The following is a 26,113-nucleotide window of genomic DNA, read 5'->3' on the forward strand; positions in this document are numbered from 1 at the left end:
AAAGAAGAAATGGGGCCACATGCAGTGCCCCACGCCTACAATCCCAGCACTTTGGGAGGCCAAGGCAGGCAGATTACTTGAGGTCGGGAGTTCAAGACCAGCCTGGCCAACATGGTGAAAGCCCGTCTCTACTGAAAATACAAAAAAATTAGCCAGGCGTGGTGGCGGGCACCTGTAATCTCAGCTGCTCGGGAGGCTGAGGCAGAAGAATTGCTTTAGCCCAGGCGGCGGGGGTTGTAGTGAGCTGAGATTGTGCTGCTGCACTCCAGCCTGGGTGACAGAGCAAGACTCTGTCTCAAAAAAAAGAAGAAATAGGCCAGGCATAATGGCTCGCACTTGTAATCTCAGTATTTTAGGAGGCTGAGGCGGGTGGATCACCTGAGATCAGGAGTTTGAGACCAGCCTAGCTAACATGATGAAACCCTGTCTCTACTAAAAATACAAAACATTAGCCAGGCATGGTGACATGAGCCTGCAGTCCCAGCTACTCTGGAGGCTGAGGCAGGAGTATCGCTTGAACCCAGAAGCTGGATGGAGATCGCAGTGAGCTGAGATGGCGCCACTGCACTCCAGCTGGGTAACAGAGCAAAACTCCGTCTCAAACAAAAAAGAAACATCTAATCAATAAGCTAACTGCATGCTTATGGAACTAGAAAAACAGCAAACTAAGTCCAAAACTAGTAGAAGGAAAGAAATAATAAAGATTGGAGTTAAGATAAATAAAACATTTTCTTTTTTTTTCTCTTTTTAGAGAGGGTCTCACTCTGTCGTCAAGGCTGGGGACGCTGGCATGATCACAGCTCACTGTAGCCTTGACCTCCAAGGCTTAAGCAATCCTCCCAGCTCAGCCTCCTGAGTAGCTGGGACTACAGGCCCGCACCACAACACCAGCTAATTTTTTTATTTTTAGTAGTAGGGTTTCACCATGTTGTCCAGGCTGGTCTCAAACGCCTGAGTTCAAGTGATCTGCCCACCTCAGCCTCCCAAACTGCTGGGATTACAGACGTGAGCCACCATGCCCAGCTGTGCTTGAACTTTTAATGCATTCCCCAAGCCACACAGAGATCAATGGACAAAGGATGGTAACTTACTGTCTCGAAGCACCACCTTTGACCAATCACTGGCTGACCACTAAAATATTGTAGACACAGGGGTGATCCCTAGGAAACTGGGCTTTACAATTTTTTTAACTGAAAAAAATACAAAAACAACTTTGGAGATAAATCAATGTTAAAAAACTGCAAGGAAAACAATATTCCACAGATTTGGTCCAGGCAAGTTACTAAACAAATCGAACAATCCGATGAGGCATCGTGGCTCATGCCTGTAATCCTAGCACTTTGGGAGGCAGAGGCAGGCAGATCACTTAAGGTCAGGAGTTCATGACTAACCTGGCCAACATGGTGAAACCCATCTCTACTAAAAATACAAAAATTCGCCAGGCGTAGTGGTGTGCGCCTGTAATCCCAGCTACTTGGGAGGCCGAGGCAGGAGTATAGTTTGAACTCGGGAGGTGGAGGTTGCAGTGAGCTGAGTCGTGTCATTGCACTCCAGCCTGGGCAACACAGTAAGACTTTGTCTCAAAAAAAAAAAAAAGAACAACCCCCAATTGGGAGAGGGGGAGGGTGCAAATCTAAAGTTGCTATTTGTATTGTACAAAATGTTTGATTTGATTTTCGGCAAAAAACTGCAAGGCATGCAAAGCAACAAAGAAGTATGACCCATACACAGGGGTATGAAGCAATCAACAGAAACTGTCGTGAGAGGGCCAAATGTTGGACTTAGCAAAGACTTTAAAGCAGTTATTTTATTTATTTATTTATTTTTTTGAGACAGAGTCTCACTCTGTCGCCTGGGCTGGAGTGCAGTGGCCGGATCTCAGCTCACTGCAAGCTCCGCCTCCCGGGTTTATGCCATTCTCCTGCCTCAGTCTCCCGAGTAGCTGGGACTACAGGCGCCCGCCACCTCGCCCGGCTAGTTTTTTGTATTTTTTAGTAGAGACAGGGTTTCACCATGTTAGCCAGGATGGTCTCCTGACCTCGTGATCTGCCTGTCTCGGCCTCCCAAAGTGCTGGGATTACAGGCTTGAGCCACCGCACCTGGCCTAAAGCAGTTATTATAAATACATTTTTAAAAGTAGAGAAAGCCAGCCGGGTACAGTGGCTCACGCTTGTAATCCCAGCACTGTAGGAGGCCGAGGTGGGTGGATCATGTGAGCCCAGGAGTTCGAGACCAGCCTGGCCCACACGGTGAAACCCCGGCTCTACTAAAAATACAAAAAATTAGCTGGGCATTGTAGAGGGTGCCTGTAGTCCCACCTATGCAGGAGACTGAGGCAGGAGACAGTGACTCAACAAATAGAGATTATCAAGAAAAAGACGGAAATTGGCCAGGCTTGGTGGCTCACGCCTGTAATCCCAGCACTTTGGGAGGCTGAGACGGGCGGATCACGAGGTCAGGAGATCGAGACCATCCTGGCTAACACGGTGAAACCCCGTCTCTACTACAAAATACAAAAAAAAAAAAAAACTAGCCGGGCGAGGTGGCGGGCGCTTGTGGTCCCAGCTACTTGGGAGGCTGAGGCAGGAGAATGGCGTAAACCCAGGAGGCGGAGCTTGCAGTGAGCTGAGATCCGGCCACTGCACTCCAGCCTGGGCGACACAGCGAGACTCTGTCTCAAAAAAAAAAAAAGAAAAAGACGGAAATTATAAAAAAGAACCAAATGGAAATTCTGGAGTTAAAAAGTACAATAACTGAATAAAATAATCAGCAAACCTGAGAACAGATCAATAGATATTTCCAATCTGAAAAACTCAAAGGAAAAAACAATATGGAAAAATGAACAGACTCAGATGTGGGATATTATCAAGCATAGACCATTAAGTGCACATAATGGGAGTCTCAGAGAAGAGAAAGAGAAAGGGACAGAATGAATACTTTAAGAAATGATGGTTGACAACTCCCCAAATTCAGTGAAAAACATTTATTTATATATCAAAAAAGATCAATAAACTCCAAGCAGGATAAACACAGATACACATCTAGACAGATCACAGTTAAAATTGTTGAAAATCCGCCGGGCGCGGTGGCTCAAGCCTGTAATCCCAGCACTTTGGGAGGCCGAGGCGGGTGGATCACGAGGTCAGGAGATCGAGACTATCCTGGCTAACATGGTGAAACCCCGTCTCTACTAAAAATACAAAAAACTAGCCGGGCGTGGTGGCGGGCGCCTGTAGTCTCAGCTACTTGGGAGGCTGAGGTGGGAGAATGGCGTGAACCCGGGAGGCGGAGCTTGCAGTGAGCCGAGATCACGCCACTGCACTCCAGCCTGGGAGACACAGCGAGACTCCGTCTCAAAAAAAAAAAAAAAAAAAAAAAAAAGAAAATCCAAGACAGAGAAAAATCTCAAAAGCACTAAGAGAAAAATGACTCATCACCCACTAGGGAAACTAGTAAGATTAACAGGTGACTTCTCATCAGAAACAACGGAGGCCAGAAAGCAGTAAGATGACATAGTCAAAGTACTGGCTGGAGAAAATCCTAACAACCAAGAATTCAGTATCTACCAAAAAAACACTTTTCCAAAGTGAAGGTAAATAAAGGGAAATAATGACATTCCCAGATAAATGAAGATTCTGAGAATCTGTATAAAGAGCATTGGTAATTATGCAGATAATTACAGAAGAGTATATTATGTATTTTTCTCTTAACCAATTTAAAGGATAACTGTATAAAATAATTATAAGATTGTACTACTGGGTTTTGTTTGTAACATACAAAGATTAATATATATGACAACACAAAAGAGGAAAGGAATGGAATTATATGAGCTAAAAAAAAATGACACCAAACAAAAAAGAGATACAAAAAAATACAAAAAGAAAAAAAATGACACCAAACAGTAACTTGAGTCCATAAGAATAAATGAAGAGTGCCACAAATGATAAATTTATAGGCTAAAATAGTACTCTAAGGCTATTTAATCCCAGCACTCTGGGAGGCCGAGGAGGGTGTTTGCTTGAACCCAGGAGTTGGTGACCAGCCTGGGCAATACGGCAAAAACCTCCCTACAAAAAATTTAAAAATTAGCTGGGCATGGTGGTGTGCACTTGTAGTCCCAGCTACATAGAAGTTTCAGGCAGGAGGATCACTTGAGCCCAAGAGCTCAAGGCTGCAGTGAGGCATGTTTGTACCACTGTACTTAGGCCTGGATGCAGAGTAAGACTCTGTCTCAGAAAAAAAAAAAAAAAAAAAAAGAGAAACACACAAAAAGACACTATACATGTTTTTCACCTTTCTTCTCCTCACTTCTTTAAAAGAGGTAAGACTGTATAAATCAATAGTTGTAACACTGCACTGCTGAAATTACAACATAGACATAATATGTGAGACAATAACAGCACAAAGGGAAGAGCAAATGAAGCCATATTAACGGAACAAAGCTTCTGTATTTTAATGGAATTCAACTAGTTTTTTGTTTTGTTTTTGTTTTCTTTTTCTTTTTTTGGAGACAGAGTCTCGCTCTGTCAACCAGGCTGGAGGAGTGCAGTGGCAAGATCTTGGCTCACTGCAAGTTCCGCCTCCTGGGTTCATGCCATTCTCCCGCCTCAGCCTCCCGACTAGCTGGGACTACAGGCGCCTGCCACCATGCCCCGCTAATTTTTTTGGTACTTTTAGTAAAGATGGGGTTTCACCGTGTTAGCCAGGATGGTCTTGATCTCCTGACCTCATGATCCGCCCACCTCAGCCTCCCAAAGTGCTGGGATTACAGATGTGGGCCACCACGCCCTGCCTCAACTAGTATTTATATAAAGTAGATTGTGATAAATTAAAATGCATACTGTAATCCCTAGATCAATCATTAAAAAAAATAACAAATAGCACAAAAAAGCCAGAAGACTCAATGAAAGAATTTAAATGGTACACTAGAAAATAATCTATTTTGACTAGGCACAGTGGCTCATATCTGTAATCCCAGCACTTCGGGAGGCAGAGGCAAGAAGATTGCTTGGAGCCAGGAGTTCGAGAATAGCCCTGGCAATATTGTGAGACCCTATCCCTACAAAAGGGTAAAAAAATTAGCCGACTGGGCTAGGCCCAGTGGCTCACGCCTGCAATCTCAGCACTTTGGGAGGCCAAGGCAGGTGGATCCCCTGAGGCCGGGAGTTCGAGACAAGCCTAAACAACATGGCAAAACCCCATCTCTACTAAAAAAAAAAAAAATACAAAAATTAGGCCAGGCGTGGTGGTTCACGCCTGTAATCCTAGCACTTTGGGAGGCTGAGGCAGGCCGGATCATGAGGTCAGGAGTTCGAGACCAGCCTGGCCAACATGATGAAACCCCGTCTCTACTAAAAATACAAAAATTAGCTGTATATAGTGGCGTGCTCCTGTAATCCCAGCTACTCAGGAGGCTAAGGCAGGAGAATTGCTTGAACCCAGGAGACAGAGGTTGCAGTGAGCAGATATCGCATCACTGCACTCCAGCCTGGGCGACAGAGCAAGACTCCCTCTCAAAAGAACAAACAAGCAAAAAAAATTAGCAGGGCATGGTGGCGGGTGCTTGTAATCCCAGCTACTTGGGAGGCTAAGGCAGGAGAATCGCTTGAACCTGGGAGGCGGAAGTTGCGGTGAGTCAAGATCATGCCACTGCACTCCAGCCTGGACAACAAGAGCAAAACTTCGTCTCAAAAACCAAACAAAACAGACCGGGCATGGTGGCTCATGCCTGCAATCCCAGCACTTTGGGAGGCTGAGGTGGGCAGATCACAAGGTCAGGAGTTCAACACCAGCTTGGCCAAGATGGTGAAAAACCCTGTCACCACTAAAAATATAAAAAATTACCGGGCGTGGTGGCGGGTGCCTGTAATCCCAGCTACTCGGGAGGTTGAGGCGGAGAACTGCCTGAATCCAGGAGGCGGAAGTTGCAGTGAGCCAAGATCGTGCCATTGCACTCCAGCCTGGGTGACAGAGCAAGACTCCATCTCAAAAACAAAACAAAGCTGGGCGCGGTGGCTGACGCCTGTAATCCCAGCACTTTAGGAGGCTGAGACGGGTGGATCACGAGGTCAGGAGATCCAGACCATCCTGGCTAACACGGTGAAACCCGTCTCTATTAAAAATACAAAACAATTAGCCAGGCATAGTGGCGGGCGCCTGTAGTCCCAGCTACTCGGGAGGCTGAGGCAGGAGAATGGCGTGAACCCAGGAGGCAGAGCTTGCAGTGAGCTGAGATAGCGCCACTGCACTCCAGCCTGGGCGACTGAGTGAGACACCGTCTCAAAACAAATAAATTAATTAATTAAATAAACAAAACAAAAAATTAGCCGACTGTGGTGATGCAGGCTTGTAGTCCCAGCTATTAAGGAAGCTGAGGTGGGAGAATCACTTGCCCCCAGGAGTTCAACGTTGCAGTGAGCTACGATCACACCACTGCATTCCCGGTCCAGCCTGGGTAATACAGTGAGGCCTTCTCTCAAATAAAGGGGGAATAAAAAAGAAAATAATCTATTTAATAAATATTGCTGGGCATGGTGGCTCACATCTGTAATCTCAGCATTTTGGCAGGCCAAGGTGGGTAGATCGCTTGAGCCCAGGAGTTTGAGACCAGCCTGGGCAACATAACGAAACCCTGTCTCTACAAAAAAATACAAAAATTAGCCAGGGGTGGTGTTGTACACCTGTAGTCCCAGGTACTGGGGAGGCTGAGGTTGGAGGATCACCTGAGCCTGGGGAAGTCGAGGCTGCAGTGAGCCATGATCATACCACTGCACTCCAGCCTGAGTGACAGAGTAAAATCCTGTCTCAAAAAAAATTTTTTGGCCGGGCGCGGTGGCTCAAGCCTGTAATCCCAGCACTTTGGGAGGCCGAGACGGGTGGATCACGAGGTCAGGAGATCGAGACCATCCTGGCTAACACAGTGAAACCCCGTCTCTACTAAAAAATACAAAAAAACTAGCCGGGCGAGGTGGCGGGCGCCTGTAGTCCCAGCTACTCGGGAGGCTGAGGCAGGAGAATGGCCTGAACCCGGGAGGCGGAGCTTGCAGTGAGCTGAGATCCGGCCACTGCACTCCAGCAAGGGGGACAGAGTGAGACTCCGTCTCAAAAAAAAAAAAAAAAAAAAAAAAAAAAATTTTTAATTAAATAAATAAATACCAACCACAGGCTGACAACTCCCCAATCTGCCCCCAGTCTACCCTTTTCTGAAATTCAAGTGCACTTCTGACATTGACACTTAGACATCCAATGGTTATCTTAAATGTAACATATCCAGCAGAAACTCATCTTGTCCCCATAGCCTGCTCTATCCATACAGTCTTTCCCATCACTGTAACTGACAACATCCTTTCAGCTGCTCAGGCCAGAAACTTTGGAGTCATCCTTGAGTCTTCCCTCTCACACCTTCAGAATCAATCCATCAGTGAATGCTGTTGCCTCTACCTCCAGAAAGACTTCTTACCACCTCCACTGCTATTATCCTAGTCAAAGCTACACTCATCTCTCACCTGGGTAACGACAAGAGTCTCCCGATTAGTCTCCCAGCTTCTGCTCTTCCCCTTATATGCACACAGTCTATTCTCAAGCAGCAGCCAGCTTGATCCTTTTTAAAAACATTAGTCAGATCACTTTTCCTCCACTCAGAACTCTCTAATGGCTCCCATCACACTTTGTGGAAAAGCCCAAGTCTTCAACTGGCTTTCTAGTTGTTCCTCAAGCTTACAGGCATGTGCCCAACCCTAAGCATTTGTATTGGCTGTTCACTCTGCTTAAAAAGCTCTTCCCACAGATATCCTATGGCTCACTCTCATTTCAAGTCAAGTCTTTGTTCAAATGTCACTTTCTCAATAAGGTCTTCACTGACTATCTTATTTAAAATTTCAATCCCCACCCCCACCCCACTCCTACTTCTTTATTCCCACAATACTTAGCAACTTCTAATATAATATGTAACTATGGTTTTTAATTTGTTTCTTGTCTCTCTCTACCACTAGAATATATGCTACATGAGGAGAGAGATTTTATTACTCTATCTCCCATACCTAGAACATAGTAATAAGCACTCAATAAATATTTACGAAACTAGTGAAGAAAATAAAAAGAAAAGCGAAACTGACTTCAATTTTCTTCTGAAATCTCTATTTTTAAAATCGTTCAGCACATATAACAATAAAGTTAGAAAGCATGCAAAAGTTGAAACTATTTCTTACCAAAGTCCATTCTATCTTTTTGGTTTCTCTGAAGCAAACCCAAAAGGAGATTAGCCAAATAAGGTGATGTTTCTCTGGGAATACTGGGGGAAAGGAAAAACACAACCACCTAAGTGATAAGTTTATATATATAAACAACATTAATTTTTGCCTTCCATATAGTAAACTAAAACATATATGTGGTTTCACAAATACCAATACATTTATACCAAGAAGACCATGTAAGAGTCATCTAAAGAAGGAAAAAAAAGCACTAAACTGCCTTTGAGAAACAGCATCAAATTGAGAAGATTCCTGTACTGTGCTTGTTGTTATTTGAGTATCTGCAGGAGTAAGGCACCTCACAAGCCCAATGTTGAGTTTTACCATAACTTCAATCTTGTACTAATAGTTGCTATAATGTTCTGTATTACAAAATAGCCACCTCCATTTCCGTCTGGAAAAGGGCAGCACTTAAACACAAGTGAGAACTAATACAACTTCCTAACATCCAATATGAAAACAACAAGCAATAGGAAAATGAGTGAAGTAATAGAAGTACACAATTCAAAGAATAAGAATTACAAAAATATATTAAACAGGCTGGGCACGGTGTCTTACGTCTGTAATCCCAGCACTTTGAGAGGCCAAGGCGGGTGGATCACTTGAGGTCAGGAGTTCAAGACCAGCCTGAACAACATAGTGAAATCCTGTCTCCACTAAAAATACAAAAATTAGCCGGGCGTGGTAGCCTGCCTGTAGTCCCAGCTACCTGGGAGGCTGAGGCAGGAAAATGGCTTGAAACCGGGAGGTGGACATTGCAGTGAGCCAAGATCATGCCATTGCACTCCAGCCTGGCAATAGAACAAGACTCTATCTCAAAAAAAAAAAAGAAAGAAAGAAAAAGAAAAAGATTAAACAAATACAAGCCGGGCGCGGTGGCTCACGCCTGTAATCCCAGCACTTTGGGAGGCCGAGGCGGGCGCATCACAAGGTCAGGAGATCGAGACCACGGTGAAACCCCGTCTCTACTAAAAATACAAAAAATTAGCCGGGCGCGGTTGTGGGCGCCTGTAGTCCCAGCTACTCGGGAGGCTGAGGCAGGAGAATGGCGTGAACCCGGGAGGCGGAGCTTGCAGTGAGCCGAGATCGCGCCACTGCACTCCAGCCTGGGTGACAGAGCGAGACTCCGTCTCAAAAAAAAAAAAAAAAAAAAAAAAACACAAATACAAAGGAGCCAAACTCACTAATGAAGAGAACGATCCAAATTAAATTAATAGCTAACTGGTCCTCATGCATTTGTGCAGCATCAAATCCGCTAACATTCTGTGTTGGTAAAAATGAGGGAAAAGGGGCAGTCTTCTATCTTGCTGTATTCACTGGGATAGCCTATTTGGAAAGTGCATCTTTTGGTCTGACAATTCCATTTCTAGAAGTCCAAACTAACAAAATGCACACATACACAAAGGTGTACACACACACACAAACACACACACACACACACTTCACTAGAGCCTGTTTGTAGTGACCAAAAAATGAAAACAGGGATCTGATTAAATAAAGTAATGTACATCTATGGGACTCTCTGTGGCATTTAAAAGCATACAGTGGCAGGTGCAGTTGTGCCCTGGGTCACCAAGATGTCGTTCCCAAAGTATACTCCATCGCGCCTGGCCACTCTGCCCCCAACCCTCGACCCAGCCAAATACGACATATCTCCAGAAACCCGACGGGCACAAGTCGAGCCGTTGGCCATAAGAGTTCGGCTGAAACAAGAGTACCTGCTTCAGTACAACCACCCCAACTGCAGAGGGCTCATCGAAGATCCTGCCTTCATTCGTTGGACCTATGCAAGATCAGCAAATGTCTATCCTAATTTCAGACCCACTCCTAAAAACTCACTCTTGGGAGCTCTGTGTGGACTTGGACCCCTCTCCTTCTGCTATTATGTTTTCAAAACTGACAGGGATAGGAAAGAAAAGCTTATCCGGGAAGGAAAATTGGGTCAGACATTTAATCTCTCATGTTAAGTCTGTCGATGACTATATGTACTCCTGCCTAAATAGCCTATTAATCATCTAAAAAAAAAAAAAAAGCATACAGTTGGCCAGGTGTGGTGGCTCACACCTATAATCCCAGCACTTTAGGAGGCCAAGGTGGGAGGATCACTTGAGGTCAGGAGTTCAAGACCAGCCTGGCCAACATGGTGAAACCCCGTCTCTAATAATAAAAAAAAAAATACAAAAATTAGCCCGGTGTGGTGGCGGGCACCTACAGTCCCAGCTACTAGGGAGGCTGAGGCAGGAGAATTGCTTGAACTAGGGAGGCGGAGGTTGCAGTGAGCCTAGATCGTGCCACTGCACTCCAGCCTGGGAGACAGAGCAAGACTCTGTCTCAAAATAAAAAAGCATACAGTGGCTTTCCACATCCTGTTGAGGAACATCATCTGTGATGTACTACAAAGTAAAAAACAAAAGGATACTGCAAACAACTCACAAAATATGATGTAATTTGTCTTAAACTATGTGTGTGTATAAATACATACATAAACAAGCACTCATCTCAAGATACAAGTTCAAGAGAAAACAAAAGGAAAACAAGCACTCAAACATGTATAAAGAATTCCCACAAAAACTATGTAGAAAGAGATACAGCAAACTCTTGTTACCCCTAAAGAAGAGAGCAAAGCTGTGGGGAATTCACTTTCTACTTTCCGTGTATCTATTCTGTCCACATTACCCTCCCCACAATGAACACATGTAACTTCCGTATCTTTTTCTTTCAAATTTACATTTACATTTTAAAAGAGAAAGAAAAGAGTACAGTACTACACAGACACCTATGATGTGCCAGCAATTTTCCAATTTGCTATAACAAATGCTTTCACATTATCAACTGAAAAAGAATTCAAAAATGAGAATACATAAAACACAAACAGTTCAAATAAACAACACTGTGTTCACAAATAGTAAAACCCAGTGTAATCTAAACACATACCTAGGCATTAAGCTCCTGTTTTTTTCATAAAACATCCTTAAGTCTTGAGGACTATTGGCCTATTAAAAAAAAAAAGGTTTAATTTCCTAAACAATGGGGGCAAAACTTCCAAATCATATGATTGACGCTCATATTCTTTTTTTTAACGGATTGAGGGAGTGGGAGTTTCAAGGAAGGGATTCAGAGGAAAGGAGGGAAAGTATGAGGGAGGAGGAAAGGAAAGAGAGATGATGCTCATATTCTTGCTACAGAACATAGATTCTCAACTTGAAAGCCATGGATTGCTGAAGGAGCCATAAATGGTCATTAGAAAGTCATAAAACAAAGTCATATGACATTGTGTGAAAATTCTGTACATCTGAGTATAATGTACCTTTTCTGAGGTAGCTTTTCTGAGGTCAGACTCTCAGAGGAGCCTGAAACTTAGAATAGATTAAGGGTCACTATTCCGAAGGTTACATGGCCTGCCCAATAAGTACGTTATTGTTGGGTAAAATTCAGGTGTACTTTACCTTAGGACCCTAAAGGAATTCAAAGAAAAGAACTATGTATACTGCTACTATGCAGTCTCTCCACAGCAACAAGTAGCTGATAACAAAAACTGCTTAAATGTAGAAGCCTCCTCTACAATGCAAACTAGACTAAGAAATTAAAAGTGTTTAACCTGGCTGTGTCACTAATTTTCTTAATACTATCTTAGGCAAATATTTTCATTTTGTTCCAGTTTTCAAATTCAAAGATCTTCTTTATGATATAAGAAATTATAACATGACAATATGAACTCAAGAGAAATCATCGTGATTATACTCTACAGGGTCACTTTTTGACAGGATGTTGGGGGAGAGGAGAAGACAGACCCATAATAATTTCCATAAAGCATATATAATTACCTCCCTCTCACCTAGCAGTGTCAGGAATAGAGAGCTAGAGATGGTTTCCAGAGATCTCCCCAGACAGCCCCAGCCCTCATGTGGATTCCAGGATCTCAAAACCAGGCTAACCAGGAAGCTGTGGTGTCACCATTCACACCCATTTCCCATCAGGCTGTTAGCCCTGATCCCAACATACAACAGACTGCATGCCCAGTTCAACTACAAAGGGCAAGCAGATAAAAGGGGAAAACCAAAAGATGTTCTGACTCACTAAAGCAGTTTTTGCCTATAAAAGAATCAAAGTAAGTCACAGAGGAGCCAAAAACACTGCTTTCAAAGTATTCTTCATTTTACAAATCAAACGCAACTATAAAATGACAAGATTCCAAAACTGAGGACATAAGAAAAAAGTCAGCCTACCTGAAAAGGTGGTTTTCCAACTAGGCATTGGTATATCACTGTTCCTATGCTCCACAAGTCAGCCTTAGCATCATAATGTTGAGACATAATAACCTCAGGAGCCTGGGGACAGAGAAATTTAAGGGGCATGCAGTATTTACATAATTAATATGCACATATTAACTGGTAAAGGTGACACTCCTAACAAACTACCAGAATAAAACAACACCCTGTGATAGTTCTCTAATCAAATAATAAGGCAATGAACTTACAACATATTATCATATATTGAGATTTACTAGTAAATCTCAAAATCAATGTTGCATGAAAAGGAGCAAGTTATAGAAACAAATGTTTCAACTGATTATAATGGACACATAAAGTACAATGAGAGGACCAAAATAATAACAAAGAAAAATACACACCATAGGACATGGTGTATAAAATACATACCATAGGACAGAGGTTCCCTCAGGTGTGTGAAAGGAGCAGAGGAGGAAATGGAATCAGGGAGAAGTACAAAAGGAACCTGGGCTGTCTCCAACATACATACATAAATATATATATATATATATATATATATATATATATATATATATATATATATTTTTTTTTTTTTTTTTTTTTTTTTTTTGAGAACAAGTCTCCCTGTGTCACCCAGGCTGGAGCGCAGCGCCACGATCTCGGCTCACTGCAACCTCCACCTCCTGGGTTCAAGCGATTTTCCTGCCTCAGCCTCCCGAGTAGCTGGGATTACATGCGCCTGTCACCACACCCAGCTAATTTTTTGTATTTTTAGTAGAGACGGGGTTTCACCATGTTGGCCAGGCTGGTCTCGAACTCCTGACCTTATGATCCTCCCGCCTCGGCCTCCCAAACTGCTGGGATTACAGGCATGAGCCACCATGCCCAGCCTATTTTATTTCTTTCAAAAACAAGATCAAGACAAACATGGCAAAATGCTAACTTTGTGAAATATGGATGGTGGGTACATAGGAGTTTGCTATATTATTCCCTATGTTTTTTGTAATCTGAACACTTCTACAGTAATAAAAACTATGATGCAAAACCCCACACAATAATAAAAATTGTCCTAAAAGCAAAACCATTTATCTGCTGCTTTGTTACAGGTATTTTCCCACCTCTCATCAAATTTTGCTTTTTAAATATACCATTAATCAGGACAAATACTAAACAGAAATGGAAAATATACTTAAAGATAGTTTTATTTCCCACATGTAACATTTCAACTTTAATTCTTTTTGGAAATGGGGTCTTGCTGTGTTCACAGGCTGGCCATGAACTCCTGGGCTTCAGAAGTCCTCCTGCCTCAGTCTCCCAAGTGGTTGGGACCAAAGGCATGCATCACTACATCCAGCTCAGACACAACATTTTTATTTATTTTCCCTACTAAATTTCTTATTAAGTCAATTTCCTTTAATAATCAGCCAAAACACTCTAACCTCAAGGCTAAACTAATTTTATACTCAAGAAGTACAAAGTAATTTTAAAATTTATATTTTTTATAAATTTAAAATATATAAAATGTATTATATATAAGCAGTGAAATTATGATTGACAGTAAATCTGATAAAATTTTTTTTGAAATTTGATTAATAGTTCAAAGTTGATTTTAGTTTAGAGAAATTCTGAATTTAATATAAACCCATTTTAAACTTAGAACTGAAATAGGTACATTTCACATAATTCTGAAGCTCTAGAATTAAGGTATTTCCAGACTTAACACTGCACATTAGTTTAGAAGTTTCATAACCTAACCCTATAATACATGATGATATCTATATGAGAGGATAAAGGGGAAAGCTGAGGTATTTCAGCTTTGAGTGTGAGGCTAATAGAAAAAACATCTACAATATAGGATCCTGTCAAGAGAGTTAACATGCAAAAGATGAGCACATCCTACAGCTGAAGAAGTGCTCCCATAAGGTGTTTTTTAAGCATTCCTACTTTTATAGTTCACTATGCTAAGGCAAAAGATTTCTGTATTATAGCATTATCAGTAATATAATTAACATTAGTAATAACAACTTGGACTATATGTAAAATCACATCTTATTTGGAAGCAAGCATTATATTTAAATTCCAATGCTTATGGAGCCACACTTTAAACACACAAGGATGCAAACACTCACTCACCATGTACATGGGGGATCCACACAGTGTTGCAGCCATCATGTTACTATGTAGGTAACGAGCAAAACCAAAATCCGCTATTTCACAAAACAGAAAGTAGAAAATCAAATTATATCTTCGCTCATACCTAACATACATCATATGATTCTTCAAGACACAAGAAGGCATAAAGGACTGTGAAAAATAAACAGCTTACTGAATATCACTGTCCACCAAAGAAAAAACTAGCTACCTCAATTTCAACAAGCTAAAAATAGTAGTAATCATCAACTGTACAAGTCACTCCACTGCCAGATTTGTAACCAAGGTGCATGAAACTTTGCAAGTGAAAATACTAATTATAGTAAGTAGCTCATTAATACAGTTTTCATTAAATATCAATACCAGATACAGAATGTAAACAATTATGTTTTTATTGTTTCAAATAATTTTGAGGTACTGCTAAAAAAAAAAAAAAAAACTGCCAAGGGCTAAACCAGATGGTCTCTGAGATCCCTATGTCAAAAGCCTAGGAACTGTAAAGAATCAGGGTTATGGCTGGGCGTGGCGGCTCATGCCCATAATCCCAGCACTTTGGGAGGCCAAGGTAGGCAGATCACCTGAGGTCAGGAGTTTGAGACCAGCCTGGCCAACATGGTGAAACCCCGTCTCTACTAACAAAATATATACAGGCCGGGCACGGTGGCTCAAGCCTGTAATCCCAGCACTTTGGGAGGCCGAGATGGGCGGATCATGAGGTCAGGAGATCGAGACCATCCTGGCTAACACGGTGAAACCCCGTCTCTACTAAATACAAAAAACTAGCCAGGTGAGGCGGCGGGCGCCTGTAGTCCCAGCTACTCGGGAGGCTGAGGCAGGAGAATGGCGTAAACCCGGGAGGCGGAGCTTGCTGTGAGCTGAGATCCGGCCACTGCACTCCAGCCTGGGTGACAGAGCGAGACTCCGTCTCAAAAAAAAAAAAAAATATATATATATATATATGTACAAAAAAAAAATGAGCTGGGTGTGGTGGAACATGCCAGCTACTTGCGCATCCCAGCTACTTGGGAGGCTGAGGCAGGAGAATCCCCTGAACCTGGGAGGCGGAGGTTGTAGTGAGCCGAGATCGTGCCTCACTCCAGCCTGGGTGACAGAATGAGACTCCACCTCAAAGAAAAAAAAAGAAACAGGGTTATTAATTTGCTGCCAGTAACCACACCACATCAATTTTCCTCTCGAGAGACACAGGTATTCATATTTAGAGCTCCTGATGAGGGCCTGTCAGCATCATCTGAGACTTAGCAGACACTGTCAATAATGTAAAGGATTCACCTAAGAGAACTTCACGATGTCAATAAAAATACCAAAATTGCATCAATAAAATCCATCATTTAGCCAGGTGTGGTGGCTCACACCTGTAATCCCAGCACTTTCAGAGGCTGAGGCGGGCAGATCACCTGAGGTTAGGAGTTCAAGACCAGCCTGGCCAACACAGTGAAACCCTGTCTCTACTAAAAATACAAAATTCAGCTAGGCGTAGTGGTGCATGCCTGTAATCCCAGTTACTCAGGAGGCTGAGGCAGGAGAATCACTCAAACCCAGGAGGCGTAGGTTGCAGTGAGCCGAGATCGTCCCACTACACTCCAGTCTGGGCAACAGAGCAAGACTCCATCTCAAAAAAAAAAATTCATCATTCAACAAAGCTAAAGTTGTCTAAAAATAGTTTCAAAAATGTCCTTTCCATAACACAATACACGGCCATTTACCTATTTTGATGCGAATACCACTGACACTTGATTTTCTGCGATTAGCATAGGACAGCAAGATGTTCTGTGGTTTGAGATCTCTGTGGATGATTCCTTTGCTGTGCAGGATTCGCATGGCAGCAGCAATCTGATGCAGAAACACTCTGATGGTATCTTCACTGAGAGTTCCTTTTGCTGGTACAAAAGGAGTCACGTAAATATTTAAGCACAAAAAATCAAATACCATCTGCATATTCCATCAACAGGATTGGGTTGTGAAGGACAGCATGAAGGGAATAAGGAATTTGGATTCACATTTATTCATTTTTAACTTTAATAATTGGCGTTTATGAAGAGATACAAGATTTCTCAAAACTTGTAGTCAGCCTGTTGTAAAGAGAACTGATGGGCACTTTCATCTTGTTTCACCTGTGTGTTTTGCCTTTTCCCTTCATGTTTTTACTGTTGATGGTGCCCACATGACTCTGAACACCATAGGTACTCAATAAATACGAATGTCCTTTACAAGCCAAAAGCTAAGTTCCCCTTCATATTAGTCAAATATCTGGAATAAGTGTCCATATTTAATTCCAACCATTATGTGAGCACAAGTTACAAACAAGCAAAATCTTTGACCAGAGGGACCTGGACACTACTGCTACCTGTACCTGTGAGGCATCTGTGTTACTGCATCTACTCTGTCCTTTTATCTCCCATATCCCCCATTCCACTAGAATCTCTTTCACAACTAAAGATACCTAAGAATAAATGTTTTAACGTATTTCACCACTATAAAGAGGTGATATGAACATTATTTGAAAGTAGCGAGTCATTATTCAGTAAATTTTTTTTTTTTTGAGACAGAGTTTCACTCTGCCCCCAGGCTGGAGTGCAGCGGCACAATCTCGGCTTACTGCAAGCTCCGCCTCCTGGGTTCAAGAGATTCTCCTGCTTCAGCCTCCTGAGTAGCTGGGACTACAGGCATGATTCACCATGTCCAACTAATTTTTCTATTTTTGTAGAGACAGGGTTTTGCCATGTTGGCCAGGCTGGTCTTGAACTCCTGACCTAAGTGATCCATTCGCTTCGGCCACCCACAGTGCTGTGATTACAGTGAGAAACATTGTGACCAGCCTATTCAGTAAATTCTACAGTATTTCTGTGTATGCCTGAGCATGTTGTGGTTAACAGCTTGATTTGGAGTCTGGCTGCCTTTGTTCAACTCCCAGGTCTTCCACTGAATGTGTTACCCTAAAAGCCGATCCCTCTGTGCCCACCTTCCTCATGTATAAAAGTTGATGAGACTACATGAGGTTGACATGATGATTAAATAAAACCCATTTAATAATGAAAACTTCTGCTCGTTTCAGCAGCACATATAATAAAACTGGTACAGAGAAGATTAGCAAAAAAAAATTTACATTAAAAAGAAGCCAGGCGCGGTGGCTCACGCCTGTAATCCCAGCACTTTGGGAGGGCGAGGCAGGAGGATCACGAGGTCAGGAGATTGAGACCACCCCGGCTAACGCAGTGAAACCCCGTCTCTACTAAAAATACAAAAATATTAGCCGGGCTTGGTGGCAGGCGCCTGTAGTCCCAGTTTCTCGGGAGGCTGAGGCAGGAGAATGGCGTGAACCCGGGAGGCGGAGTTTGCAGCGAGCTGAGATCGTGCCTCTGCACTCCAGCCTGGGTGACAGAGCAAGATTCCATCTCAAAAAAAAAAAAAAAAGAAAAGAAAACAATTATGAAATCTTTAGAAAAGGGCTTTGCACATAATATTTCAATGTAGTAAGTATGCAAATGGCCGGGCGCGGTGGCTCAAGCCTGTAATCCCAGCACTTTGGGAGGCTGAGATGGGCGGATCACGAGGTCAGGAGATCGAGACCATCCTGGCTAACATGGTGAAACCCCGTCTCTACTAAAAAATACAAAAAAAACTAGCCGGGCGAGGTGGCGGGCGCCTGTAGTCCCAGCTACTCGGGAGGCTGAGGCAGGAGAATGGCATAAACCCGGGAGGCGGAGCTTGCAGTGAGCTGAGATCCGGCCACTGCACTCCAGCCTGGGCCACAGAGCAAGACTCCCTCTCAAAAAAAAAAAAAAAGTATATAAATAAGCTTATTACAATGAGTCTAAAAGTCACAAGTGTAATTCCTTACCTCCACTGAGGATTTAGTATCCGTGTACCTATTTAAATTATTTGTGATGCATGTCTGTCCATGTAATTCTTAGAATATGTTCTATATAACCTTTCCATTTGTAAATAAGAGAGAAATAACATTAATACTTGGAACAAGTGAAATATTATGGTTTTAAAATCATTTTAATGACCTGTCAAGTTTTACATGTCCTTAACATCTTCAAATAAAATAAAACTTTATGATTTAAAAATTACCAAATATGGCCCAGTGTGTGGCTCATGCCTGTAATCCCAGCACTTTGGGAGGCCATGGCAGATGGATTGCTTGAGCCCAGGAGTTTGAGACCAGCCTAGGCAACATGGTAAGACTCTGCCTCTACAAAAAAATTAAAAATTAAGGCTGGGTATGGTGGCTCACACCTGTAACCCCAGCACTTTGGGAGGCCAACGTGAGCGAATCACCTGAGCTCAGGAGTCTGAGACCACCCTGGGTAACATGATGAAAACCCACCTCTACTAAAATGCAAAAAATTAGCCAGGCATGGTGGCACACGTCTACGGTCCAGCTACTTGGGAGGCTGAGGCACGAGAATCACTTGAGCCTGGGAGGCAGAAGTTGCAGTGAGCCAAGATCGTGCCATTGCACTCCAGCTTGGACTACACAGATGCCATCTCAAAAATTAATAAATAAAATTAAAAATTAAAATTAAAAAAAATTTCAGGGGGCTGGCTGCGGTGGCTCACGCCTGTAATCCCAGCACTTTGGGAGGCCAAGGCAGGTGGATCACGAGGTCAGGAGTTTGAGACCAGCCTGGCCAACACGGTGAAATGCTGTCTCTACTAAAAATACAAAAATTAGCCCGGCATGGTGGTGCACACCTGTAGTCCCAGCTACTCGGGAAGCTGAGACAGGAGAATAGTCTGAACCCGGGAGGTGGAGCTTGCAATGAACCGAGATCCTGCCACTGCACTCCAGCCTGGGCAATAAAGCAAGACTCCGTCTCAAAAAAAAAAAAAAAAAAAAATTCATCCTTTGGAGATGAACACTGTTAAAAATTTGATGTACATTTTTCCAGATCTACTTTCTTGCAGATGCTAATATACATATTATTGCATAATAGTGGAGAAGTCAAATCAACAACTAGAACTTTATTTTTGTTATGCTTTACTTAAATTATATAGCGACAACTGAAATGGATGGTGTATTTAAAATTCATTTTGGCCGGGCACGGCAGCTCACGCCTGTATTCCCAACACTTTGGGAGGCCGAGGAGGGTGGATCGCCTGAGGTCAGGAGTTCAAGACCAGCCTGGCCAACATGGCGAAACCCTGTCTCTACTAAAAATACAAAATTAGCCAGGCACAGTGGCAGGTGCCTGTAGCATACTTGGGAGGCTGAGGCAGGAGAATGGCTTGAACCCAGGTAGCAAAGGTTGCAGTGAGCCGAGATCGTACCACTGCACTCCAGCCTGGGCGATAGAGTGAGACTCTGTCTCAAAAAGATAAAAAAGAAAAAAAGAAAGAAAGAAAATGTAAAAGGTGTTTGTTTCAAAGAGCAAATTAAAGGACTAAATGATCCTATTGTGACACAATGGCATTCAACCTTCTAGACATTCCAGACCTTCTAAACATTCCAGACCTTCTAGACCAGTGCTCTCCAACATGAATATTAAGGTGGCCACACATCAAACTTTCCATTTTCTTGTGGCCAGATTTTAAAAGGTGAAAAGAAAGAGATATAATTAATATATTTAACTCAATATATCCAAAATATTACCATTTCAACTCGTAATAAATACTTTTAAATTAATGAGATTTAATCATTCTTTCCTTCTGATGAAGTATTCAAATTCCGTTGTGCATTTTACACTTACAGCACATCTTGATTCTGCCTAGCCACATTTCAAGAGCCCAATGTGGTCAGTGGCTACTATATTGGACAGTGCAGCTCTCAATAATTCCTCTAAGGACCAGAATTTCTTTCATATGTCTTTAAAGTGCTTTCATACTACAAGGGATTCCCTTACAGACTGTGACAGAGAAAGACCAGGGAGAAGTTATAAAACCAAAATCATACAGCAGTATGAGTAAACACTGGTGCTAGAACCATGCTTGCCTGACTGACTCCAACATTCAAGCTCTTAAGCTCTTCACTATTGAGTTTCCTAACAATATTGCTTTAGAGTATCAAACACAAGAGTTCAACAAAACTGTTGTAATAGTGCTTCTATGGGTGAATAATAGTTGTTAATGAGACTGACATTCTTTTTTTTTTTTTTTTTTTAACAACATGCTCTCTAGAAAAGAAAAAACTCTTTTTTTGTTTTTTGAGACGGAGTCTTGCTCTGTCACCCAGGCTGGAGTGCAGTGGTGTGATCTCAGCTCGCTGCAAGCTCCGCCTCCCAGGTTCACGCCATTCTCCCACCTCAGCCTCCCGAGTAGCTGGGACTACAGGCGCCCGCCACAACACCCGGTTAATTTTTTGTATTTTTAGTAGAGATGGGGTTTCACCATGTCAGTCAGGATGGTCTTGATCTCCTGACCTCGTGATCCACCCGTCTGGGCCTCCCAAAGTGCTGGGATTATAGGCATGAGCCACAGGAGTCAAAAAACAACTGGTATTCTAATAAGGGCTGTAAGCTGGTGTCACTCAGTCTGACCCCAAGTAGAAAAGTGCTTCATCAGGAACACCAAGAACGTGAAGAAAGGCAGGGCAGGGTGCTTTCCAGCTTCAACTCCTTTCCAACAGCAGTGAATGAAAGTGTCTGTCTCACTGCGTTCTATTTATGAATAACATTTTGAAATGTGTTTACTAAATTGACAGTTTTTTTTTTTTTAACTACCAAATTCAGGACAATGACTGCCTCTAGGAAAAGGACAGGAATGGGACTGCAGAAGGGCTTACAGGGAGCTTCAACTGTATTTATAATTTCTTTTTTCTATTTTTTTGAGTTTTTTTTGAGACAGAGTCTTGCTCTGTAGCCCAGGCTGCAGTAAAATGGTTTGATCTCAGCTCACTGCAACCTCCGCCACCCGGGTCCAAGAGATTCTCCTGCCTCAGCCTCCCAAGCAGCTAGGACTACAGGCATGCACCACCATGCCCAGCTACGTTTTATATTTTTAGTAGAGACAGGGTTTCACCATGTTGAACAGGCTGGTCTCAAACTCCTGACCTCAAGTGATCCGCCCACCTTGGCCTCCCAAAGTGCTGGGATTACAGGTGTGAGCCACCATGCCCAGCCTATAATTCCCTTGTAAATGGTGGTGGGGGTGCAAGTACCGGTATTCTTTACATTTTTCTCTACACAGCTTCTGAATGTTAGCAATATTCTATATTATCCTATATATCTATGTTATATTTTGTAAATTGTCCACAGTGCTTTTACCACCAACTGCCGTAATCTATTTTTTTTTTTTTTCTGAGATGGGAGTTTCTATCTTGTTGCCCAGGCTGGAGTGCAATGTTGTGATCTCGGCTCACTGCAACTTCCACCTCCTGGATTCAAGTGATTCTCCTGCCTCAGCCTCCCAAGTAGCTGGGATCACAGGCATGTGCCACTACCCCCAGCTAATTCTGTATTCTTAGTAGAGATGAGTTTTCTCCATGTTGGTCAGGCTGGTCTCGAACTCCCAACCTCAGGTGATCCACCCGCCTCGGCCTCCCAAAGTGCTGGGATTATAGGCATGAGCCACCGCGCTCAGACGCCGTAATCTATTTATAGGTTGAATGTGTTAACTTTTTACTGTCTTTTTGCATATTCCCCTTGTATCTTTTAAGGGGTGAACAAGTAGGTACTGGCTTCACTGGCCAGGTGCGGCGGCTCACCCTATAATTCCAGCACTTTGGGAGGCCTAGGATGGCGGATCACGAGGTCAGGAGTTTGGGACCAGCCTGATCAACATGGTGAAACCCTGTCTCTACTAAAAATACAAAAATTAGCTGGGCGTGGTGGCATGTACCAGTAATCCCAGCTACTCAGGAAGCTGAGTAGGAGAATCACTTGAACCCAGGAGGCGGAGGTTGCAGTGAGCCGAGAATGCACCACTGCACTCCAGCCTGGGTGACAGAGCAAGACTTTGTCTCCAAAAAAAAAAGAAAGAAAAAGAAAATACTCTGGAGGCACACAATTTGATCTGAATGCTTCATATCCTACATGTATGCATTTTGGGTTCAAAATTTCAAGCACCATCTAATACTAAAATCTTACTTCTGTACCACAAAATAATTTCATTGTTACCTTTAATGCCTTATAATGTTTTTTGTTGCCTTTTTTTAATTACAAGAAATGTTCACACAAATACATTCTTGGATACATTTTTCCACTACAATTTTTTTTTATTTTGAAAGAAATGAAAAGGACTACAACTCAGTGAAGCCTTTTGAAGGAGAGGAATTCTATGGGGTTTCTCCTCTCCTGGGGATAGGACCATCTCTCAAACACTATCAGAGAGAGACACACAAAAAGGTAAATACTTATATACAAGTAAAGCTTAGGAACAAAACCACAAACAACTGGTCTGCAAAGTGATCACAAGTCAAACAAATACACAAATATTTATTGAATGTTTCTATACAAGAGCAGAAAACGGGTAGTGTATTTCAAAAGTACCTCTTAGAATTAAACAGGCTGCAGCACTATCTTTATTGAACACTGACACACACACAGTTACCTTGCAAATAATCTGCGAGGTCTCCACCATTGCAATACTGACATAGAAAAGAGAAAGTAATGAAAATAAACACAGTGATTCAAGATTAATTCAATCCATTGTCAATTGTGATTAAAAAATCATTTGTATATAATGTCATGTAAATATAGCCTAAAAACATTACAGATTCAAAATTTTTAAAATTTTATATTCCTTGAGTAGAATCTAGATCACCGAATCAACTTTATTAATATAAACATTCAAATAATTTATCTACTGTCAATCTTAAGGTTCATATTAATCAAAAGGGATTTGAAGTATGAAGATTTATGCTAGAATCTAAAAAAAAAAAGAAATTTGAAATAAATTAAACAGAAGTTTGTATACTACCTACCTCCATCACCAAAAAGACAGAGTTGGGTAATTCCTGAAAAGTAAACATATTAAATATAATTTAGAGAAAAATTAAACACAAAATTTAAGTATGATAGTTAAAAATACCACACTTGTTCATTATTAAAACTGGTAAAATGAAACCACAAAATCTATTAGAAGGTGAAATTAAAATTCGCAACACAATGATATATCTCCTCTACAAAGCCAAATCAAGTTTTAGTAACACTAATATAGTCATCAACAAGTAAAATTTTGTTTGCAGAAATAACTACATAAAGATTCTTTTGGTTATGATTGACCTAAAACAACAGATCTAGGACAAAAAGCACGGTAAATTTACAATGGGGAAAAAGGAAGGATTCTTTGGTCCTTGGGGAAACACTTCCTCTATGAAAAGTTTATGATTTGGAGCAGCAAAATGGCATAATCCTCCCTAGCAACACTAAATGCACAATCTGATTTCTGGAATATATTACTCAGGATGTCTGGTTTTTTGTTTTTCTGTTTTTTATGTTTATTTGGGGCAATTGCATTATCAGCAATTGTTGGCAAAGGGAAATGTTTTATCACATTATCAACACATGTTCCAAAATGTTGAGGAAATGAATTGAGGGCTCTTAAAAAGTCTCTCAAATCCATATAACTCCAAGTCTGCTGTTGATTAAGTAACTCAAATATTGATTAGCTGGCTCTTATATAAAAAATGGCATATAAATACCATTTATAAAAAAATGGCAATTTTTATAACGATAACTAAATTTCAGATTGAACTTCCCTGTGGCTTAACTTGAGCCAGTGTGCAAATGTGATTCAAAATATAGCTTTTGGCCAGGCACGGTGGCTCACGCCTGTAATCCCAGCACTTCGGGGGGGCCGAGGCAGGCAGATCACAAGGTCAGGAGATCGAGACCATCCTGGCTAACACAGTGAAACCCTGTCTCTACTAAAAATACAAAAAATGAGCCGGGCGTGGTGGCGGACAACTGTAGTCCCAGCTACTTGGGAGGCTGAGGCAGGAGAATGGCGTGAACCCAGGAGGCGGAGCTCGCAGTCAGCCAAGATCGTGTCACTGCACTCCAGCCTGGGCGACAGAGCCAGACTCCGTCTCAAAAATATATATATATATATATACACATACACACACACACACACACACACACACATAGCTTTTGGGCTGTCTGTAGTGGCTCACACCTGTAATCCCAACACTTTGGAAGGCCAAGGTGGCAGGATCACTTGAGCTCAAGAGTTCAAGACTAGCCTAGGTAACACATGGAGAACTCATCTCTACTAACAATTAAAAAATGGCTGGGCACAGTGGCTCACGCCTGTAATCCCAGCACTTTGGGAGGCTGAGACAGGTGGATCACCTAAACTAGGGAGTTCGAGATCAGCTTGGCCAACATGGTGAAACTCCGTCTCTAATAAAAATACCAAAAAAAAAAAAAAAATTAGCCGGGCATGGCGGCGAGTGCCTGTAATCCCAGCTACTTGGGAAGCTGAGGCATGAGCATCACTTGAACCCAGGAGGCAGAGGTTGCAGTGAGCCGAGATTGTACGACTGCACTCCAGCCTGGGCAATAGAGTGAGACTTTGTCTCAGGAAAAAAAAAAAAAAAATTAGGCCGGGCACGGTGGCTCACGCCTGTAATCCCAGCACTTTGGGATGCCAAGGTGGGCAGATCACCTGAGGTCAGGAGTTCAAGACCAGCCTGGCCAACATGGTGAACACCGTCTCTACTAAAAATACAAAAAAATTAGCCAGGCACAGTGGTGCCTGCCTGCAATCCCAGCTACTCCAGAGGCTGAGGCATGAGTATCGCTTGAGCCTGGGAGGTGGAGGTTGCAGTGAGCTGAGATCGCGCCACTGTACTCCAGCCTAGGCAACAGAATGAAACCCCATCACAAAATAAATAAATAATAAAAATAAAAAAGTCTTGAAGGACACAAAACAGTATTTTCTTCTGGAAAGAGGAAATAAAGAGGTATAAGAAGAGGGCATCTCAGCTGGATGCGGTACCTCACACCTGTAATCTCAGCACTTTGGGAGGCCGAGGCAGGTGGATCAGGACGTCAGCAGTTCAAGACCAGCCTGGCCAATACGGTGAAACCCCATTCCTACCAAAAATACAAAAATTAGCTGGGCGTGGTGGCATGTGCCTGTAGTCCCAGCTACTCTGGAGGCAGAGGCAGGAGAATCGCTTGAATCCAGGAGGCAGAGATTGCAGTGAACCGAGATCGCACCACTGCACTCCAGCCTGGCGACAGAACGAGACTCCATCTCAAAAAAAATTTTTTTAAATACAAAAATTAGCTGGGTGGGGTGGCGTGCACCTATAGTCCCAGCTGCCTGGGAGACTGAGGCAGGAGAACCACTTGAATCCAGGAGGCGGAGGTTGCAGTGAGCCGAGATCGCGCCACTGCACTCCAGCCTGGGCCACAGAGCAAGACTCCATCTCAAAAAAAAAAAAAAAAAGCAGGCCAGGCGCGGTGGCTCAAGCCTGTAATCCCAGCACTTTGGGAGGCCGAGACGGGCGGATCACGAGGTCAGGAGATTAAGACCATCCTGGCTAACACGGTGAAACCCCGTCTCTACTAA

The 26,113-nt window shown here is 42.6% G+C and overlaps 1 protein-coding gene and 1 pseudogene across 4 annotated transcripts in view; one reads left to right on the top strand and one right to left on the bottom strand.

Moving 5' to 3' along the window:
* The window catches only part of ULK2 (unc-51 like autophagy activating kinase 2), a 106,077-nt gene that overhangs the window by 63,051 nt on the left and 16,913 nt on the right, over positions 1–26,113 (bottom strand). For all 4 annotated transcript variants that reach the window (XM_015118807.3, XM_015118806.3, XM_028836113.2 and 1 more), the window contains exons 4-10: positions 23,514–23,546; positions 23,141–23,177; positions 16,354–16,527; positions 14,612–14,685; positions 12,476–12,577; positions 11,184–11,242; positions 8,208–8,290 (exon numbers count right to left, since the gene is read on the bottom strand). In XM_015118807.3, coding sequence (XP_014974293.1) covers positions 8,208–8,290; positions 11,184–11,242; positions 12,476–12,577; positions 14,612–14,685; positions 16,354–16,527; positions 23,141–23,177; positions 23,514–23,546 — 562 coding nt within the window. The remainder of the gene's footprint in view (positions 1–8,207; positions 8,291–11,183; positions 11,243–12,475; positions 12,578–14,611; positions 14,686–16,353; positions 16,528–23,140; positions 23,178–23,513; positions 23,547–26,113) is intronic.
* On the top strand, positions 9,803–10,305 carry LOC106993920 (NADH dehydrogenase [ubiquinone] 1 beta subcomplex subunit 4 pseudogene; annotated as a pseudogene).

The sequence above is a fragment of the Macaca mulatta genome, chromosome 16, assembly GCF_049350105.2.
Source record: "Macaca mulatta isolate MMU2019108-1 chromosome 16, T2T-MMU8v2.0, whole genome shotgun sequence".
NCBI lineage: Eukaryota > Metazoa > Chordata > Mammalia > Primates > Cercopithecidae > Macaca > Macaca mulatta.